Genomic DNA, 6,000 nt, shown 5'->3' on the forward strand with positions numbered 1-6,000 from the left:
CAAGACATTACAGCACAGTCATCCTCAATTACAAGTGACACAACACCCTTCTGCCTCCCATGCTCACTCATCAGCAGAAAAAGGAAAAGTTAAGTTGGCAGTTTTCCCAAGACAGAAAGTCTATATACAGACTTTTTCCTGCATGTTAGCTATCCTTTGTTTATTTAAGAAAGAGTAAATTGACAGAATAATTGTGCTGCTTTTAGTCAGATCTACTATCACTACCTAATTCACCTATTATGACTATTCACAATTTTTTGAAAGAGCATACATGTTTGAGCTGCCAAGAGAAGTAAAATAGGCCTGTGTCTCTCAAAGCTACTGATGTGCTTAATCCCCTACTATTGCAAGCAGCCAGAAGACTGAATTTCTCCTGTATTCAGCTCCATTTTTTTTAGTTTCTAGTCTAGCACAACTTCCATGGGCCTGTGCGCTCAGGTAATCTCCTGTCTTATGTCTGTACCATTATTACAGGATGGCCATGTGTCTCCCCACTATAAACACTTGCAAAGGTGGTTCAATTGGGAAAGAGACCATAGCAAAGTACAGAGCAACCACAACACTGCAAAATGTGATGTGGAGGATTTCTGTGGGGACAAGTTTTACAGTACTCAGTATCAATGAAGATGCTCATGTTACATCCATGATCGCTACCAAGCAGGAATGGTGTCAAGAGCTTGTTGATACAGAAAAGCACCACCAGAAGGAAAGACCTTGAGCCTCACAAACTGTATAAAATATGTTTGTAGAGAAATTTAATTTTGGTATCTTTAAGTCCTGATACACGCCATCTAGAGATAAAGACCACTACTGCCACAAGGAGTAGAAAAATCAGGAAGCAACAGTAGCATGCCCTCTCTCAAGCACCAGTAAAATCTGTTCAGTTAATCACTCTCAAGTGCAAAACACAAAATCATGCTAGCCTTTTTAGCAGGCTAGCCAGAATGTAACATGCTGCAAAGAGCAGTGTTACACAGTGCAGTATTAGACACTTGCAGAAATCAAGCTGGGTCTCTCAATCTCCTAAAATACAGTAAGAACTGATGTTCATTTATACATGAGGATGACAGATGAAAGAAATCACATGTTAACTACAGGATTTAGTTAGAAGGATATTCCTTGTCCAGGGAACAGTCAAAAAAACCCCTTATGAAACCAGAAGGCCAAGGAGGTCCTAAAACCGCAACTCCCATTGCTTTGAAACAGACATCTTGCAGTTAGATGCATGATTCGATTGACCTTGAAAACAGCTTCCAGAAGGGTATCATCAGGTCTATTACCACAGTCTGTCGCTTAGCAATCAGTAGTTAGAGCACTGACAACAGATTTACACCCACCTCAGAAAAAAACACCTTTCAAGATCCGACTACAAGTTGCAGCTCCAGAAGAATCCATTCACGTCCACACAATCCGTGTTCTTCTGCAGCAAAGGCAGTACATTTATTGATCCATTACCAAAAGAGGATGAACTACTAAAACAGAGCCTTCAGCTTCCAGCTGTTTGCATATGAATTATTTACAGCTAAGTAGCCTTCAAGACAAAAATTATAAAAAGTATAACAAACAACACTGCCTGCCTCCCTCTCACACCAGGCGCAGGTACGTACATCCCTGGGTCTACCATTCTACATCACAGCTCATCAGCTCAATCCAGTAAAATAAGTTTCTTCCTTTATAAATAGACAGCACATAGCCTTACATTTGCAAGCAATGTTGTAGAGAAGCTAGAAAGCTGGTAACAGAATCATCAATGAAGCTCTCTCCCTTTTCTGCTTCTGACGGCTCTGACAGCAACCAAATTACAAAGATACTAGTGCACTGTGGCAAGCATCTGAGTTTTAAGTTTTTCAGCAATATTGACGGTCAGATTAGTCAGTTCTTACACATAACACCTTCTGAAGGAGCTTCACATGCACTAGTCTGCCCTCAGTCAGGCTGGCAATGACAAATGCTGGAGTCTCATCATACACACGCTGGGACAGCTGCACACAGGACATGCTTGAAGACTACTTTAGCTGCTCCCTTCCAAGAGGCTGACAATCAGACCATACCAGACTGCAACCACCAGCTCTTGTGCAGTTTTGTAAGGCCTTCAAAAGCTTCAAGCCCCTACCTTGTAGAAGAAAGCAATCCTTTTTGCACAACACATGGTTAGACCTACCACTAGATACCACCATAGTGAAACAAGGAGAGAAATTCACCTTATCTCAACCAGAACACTCAATCAAGACATGATTTTTAAAACTAGGCACACACTGTTTGCACCTCCTCACTGTTTTCAGACAAACCAAGACAACTGACACATTCACTGGGCATATTAACAACAGGCTTGAAGTCATTTGGAGGCAACAATCCTTGGGAAGAAAAGAAGCAAGAGAAAGCATAAAATCCTCCAAGATGAGACATGAAGAGAATCACATATATGCAATGCAAATTGAGAAGTCTGTACAGACTCTGGAATCCCAGTATTACCCCTGTCTTTACCTCTTGAGACAGAACCCATTGGGTTCAGGAGGAACAAGGCCACACATTTTCAAGGGGTTGATCTAATCTCAACTTCCTGACACCCAGTGGCTTGGTATTTATCCAAGTAAGCACTAACATAAGCAACAGGTAAGCTAAACTTTTCCAAACAGAAGGAAGAACAAAGTGAAATCATAGCTCCCACACCAGTGTGTAAGCACTTCCTGCCCAGGGAACTTTTCACAAGAAAACTCTACATTGTGGGTCATGTGCTGATACTCAGACAAAAGCAAAACTCCCACTAAACCCAACAGGAGAAATTTTGTGATATGACAGATCTCATCACAACAAGCAGCTAGTAGCAGATTTGTATTTAGCTGTTAAATACACAACTGAACAGGACCAGCCAGGAAGAAGAAAGAGGCTTTTACACACACATCCCTCCAAAGAAGTCCGATGTAACTGCAACACACTTAACTACCCACCTACCATGCATCCTCTTTCTTACCACAGAATTCTAGTAGACTTAGGTTACTTTGCTTATTTGTTTATAGTCTTGAAGGGAAGAAAAACCTTCACACTTTCTAGTTAAAGACAACCTAAGACATCATTACTTAAAGGGCAACAAAATCTACAGAATCAGAAATTATTTCTTACCATGAACACTTTAAACCAAATCTAGACATGACTTAAGAATGGATAAAGGTAACAGCAGCACTGGATTACAGACATAATTAGAGGTGTTCCACTGTCAAGTTGAAAAGCACAATATAGCTCCATATCTGAGATCCACAACAGAAGAAAAACTCACATCAACAAAACAATGAAAAGTAGGAAAGAACAATCTGACATGTGAAAGAAGTTAAAATTTGAGCAAAGAGGGCAGACATTTAAATCTCTCAGGCAACACCTTAATCTCCCCTAGAAAGGAACTGCAACACAATGCACTAGTCCCCTTCAAAGAGAAGGGCAGCTTTCCAGGAAAGTGTCTCAGAACAGATAAACGAAGCACTCTGCTACAGCATCAAGGTCTCCATCATCACACAACAGATCAACGGATACATTGTGAAGGTATAACCTCATGGGTAATCTGGGTACTGCCTAAATGGCTGCTTCAACTACAAAAAACTGCCACTGAATAATAAATCTGATGGGACACAGCAGGCAAGGAATGTGAAGTGCAAGGGAAAAGAACAGGGTAAGTTTAAGGGGCAAAGACAGTGGTAAGTTAAGGTGTGAACAGGAACCAATAAGGACAACCCGAGGCACAAATCATGAAAAACAGAGGAAAGCAGTGAAGAGGCAAAAAGGAAAGGATGTTTCCAACCCTGTGGATGTCCATTTGCTCAACTCTAATAGCAGATGTGTAAAATTCAAACTTGAACTCAGGTCAGTTGAACCCAGGCAATCTTCATCTTAAAAGATAATATCAGTTTTTAGATTTTGTGTAGTAGCCAATGAAAACCATGTATGGCATGAGAATCAATTATGCATCTTAAAAAAAAAAAATCTCATGTCCTATTAAAGGACTTTATTCCTACAAACGCTACAGAAAAAAACTTGGTTTTCACCTATATTTAACACAATACACGGAGCTACATAGTTTGAACAGATTTTTAAATCTCTTGCATTATATAAAAGCACCATTCTGTACCAAATATTGTTTAACAGTTTTCTCTCTCATTTATAATTTGATCCCCACCTAATTTTCAGTAATCATGGGACTTCATCTCAATGCCATTATAAGCTAAGCTTGGTCCCAGACCATGTAATATCCCTGCATCACTCAAGTCTACAGCACCTCAGGAGTCGGCTGTTGTGAACAGTTGTGGGCTGTCATGCCTTTTGCCCTTTCATTCTCATACACTTATTCAGCATAAATCTCAACAATACAGGAGAAGCAGATTTCATTTGGTGCAAGTGAGGAAGGATCGCAAGCAATTTTCATCATGCTGTTTGTCCTGCGCCGTGAAAGTTTGGGAGTAAAGGCTGATCACATCCACTTACGCTGAAGAGGAAGAAACACTGCTGCTATAAATACAGCTTTGACCGAAATGCTGAAAACAAAAGAAAAAAAATCACCCCAGGCCTTGCCTGCCAGTTAGGATCTGGCCACTAAAACCAAAAAAACTCTGGGCAAGGCCTCTGCAGAGCAGAGCTGACTGCTCAGCTACCTGTGAGAGCTGAGAGTTCAGCTTGGGTCACAGGATGCTCTGAAGCTCATCGAGCCTGGAAGCCACAGGACCCTCGAGTATTTCCCTCTCTACATAAGTATACAAATTCACACGTGTATTTATAACACTAAGTTAATACCAAACCTAATTTTACTCCCAACTGCTTTCCAAAGGCTGCTTGCCTCCCTCCAGCGATCAGTATTCCCTTATAAGAACAGCCTGGCACGAGCTTTCACCAAGGGCACCCAGACAGGCAACTCCTGTCGCTCGGGAGCCGCAGCTGGAGGCGGCCGCGCTGCCCTCACCCGCGCAGCCGGGCCGCCACCTGCTCGAGCGGCGGCGGGCGCCCGGCCCGGCCCGCTCCGCGTCGCTCCACTCACCCAGAAGAGGAGGTTCAGGGCGTAGAGCAGGCAGCGCAGGCACTTCACCGAGTCCTCCCTGGCCATGGCGAGCCGCGGCGGGAGACAGCCCCATCCTCTCACCACATCCTCCCTCCCGAGGCCGCGCCGGCAGTGCCCTGCAGGGGAAGAGGCGGAGAGGAGCCGGGCGAGTCCCCTTTGCCGAGGAACTGGCGCGCAGGTGGAAGCGGCAGAGCCGAGCGGAGCCGCCGACCAGCCGCCCCCGAGAGGGAGCTGCTCGGCCCCACGGGGATCCCCGCAGCGCCCACCGGTTGCCTACCCCCGGCAGCCTCCCTTCTCCTCCCTCACCGCCCGCCGCTCCCTGATATACTGGTAGACGACGTGGTTTAGTAAGAATCATAAAACCATGGAAAGAGGAGAACCCGCGGGCTGTCCCAGAACCAGAGTGGGACTGAAGGCAGGGGAGGTACGGCCCGGAGGCGCCGGCTCTCTCCCCGCCCGGGCGGGACGCCTTGCCCCGGGGAGGGCGGCCGCGGGACTGCGGCCACTTACCGCCCGGGCGCCCCTCTCACTCACTTGCTCCGGCAAGGACTCATCGGGACGGGACGAGACAGCGCTGTGCGGAGCCGCGGCGCCCATGCCCCGCGGTGCGGGTGCTGCCTCCGGCGGGGCGCTGAGGGGAAGGTCCCGGTACAAGCCCCGACCCCTCCGCCCCAGCTCTCCGACGAGCCCGGCGGCGGCCAGCTGCCCCGACACCGCCGCGCATGCGCATCAGCCGCGCCCGCCGCCCGCCCGGTCCTAGCGCCTCCGCCCTGCTTCCCGCCTTGTCAAGGCCCCGCAGGGTGGGGGAGGCTCTACGAGGCCTGGCCCACCGACGGACGGGAGCTGGGGAAGAGGGAAGCGGCGGTCTTTCTAATGCCTACCGACTGCGGAAACGCACCTGCGGGGCTGAGTGGAAATGACAGCGGGGAGCATGTGCGGATTTCACCGGTTAGCGTCCGCGG

The 6,000-nt window shown here is 46.8% G+C and overlaps 1 protein-coding gene across 2 annotated transcripts in view; it reads right to left on the reverse strand.

Annotated features, from left to right (window-relative positions):
* The window catches only part of TSPAN12 (tetraspanin 12), a 44,978-nt gene extending 39,218 nt beyond the window's left edge, over positions 1–5,760 (reverse strand). The window contains exons 1-2 of one of the 2 annotated variants that reach the window (XM_061988729.1): positions 5,573–5,760; positions 5,018–5,154 (exon numbers count right to left, since the gene is read on the reverse strand). In XM_061988729.1, the coding sequence (XP_061844713.1) occupies positions 5,018–5,083 (66 nt within the window). In that variant the 5' untranslated portion in view covers positions 5,084–5,154; positions 5,573–5,760. Of the gene's footprint in view, positions 1–5,017; positions 5,155–5,548 lie in introns of both variants that reach the window. The other variant, XM_061988735.1, reaches the window with a different exon arrangement.
* Between the last annotated feature and the right edge of the window lie 240 nt (positions 5,761–6,000).

Source organism: Colius striatus, chromosome 1 (genome assembly GCF_028858725.1).
Source record: "Colius striatus isolate bColStr4 chromosome 1, bColStr4.1.hap1, whole genome shotgun sequence".
Taxonomy (NCBI): domain Eukaryota; kingdom Metazoa; phylum Chordata; class Aves; order Coliiformes; family Coliidae; genus Colius; species Colius striatus.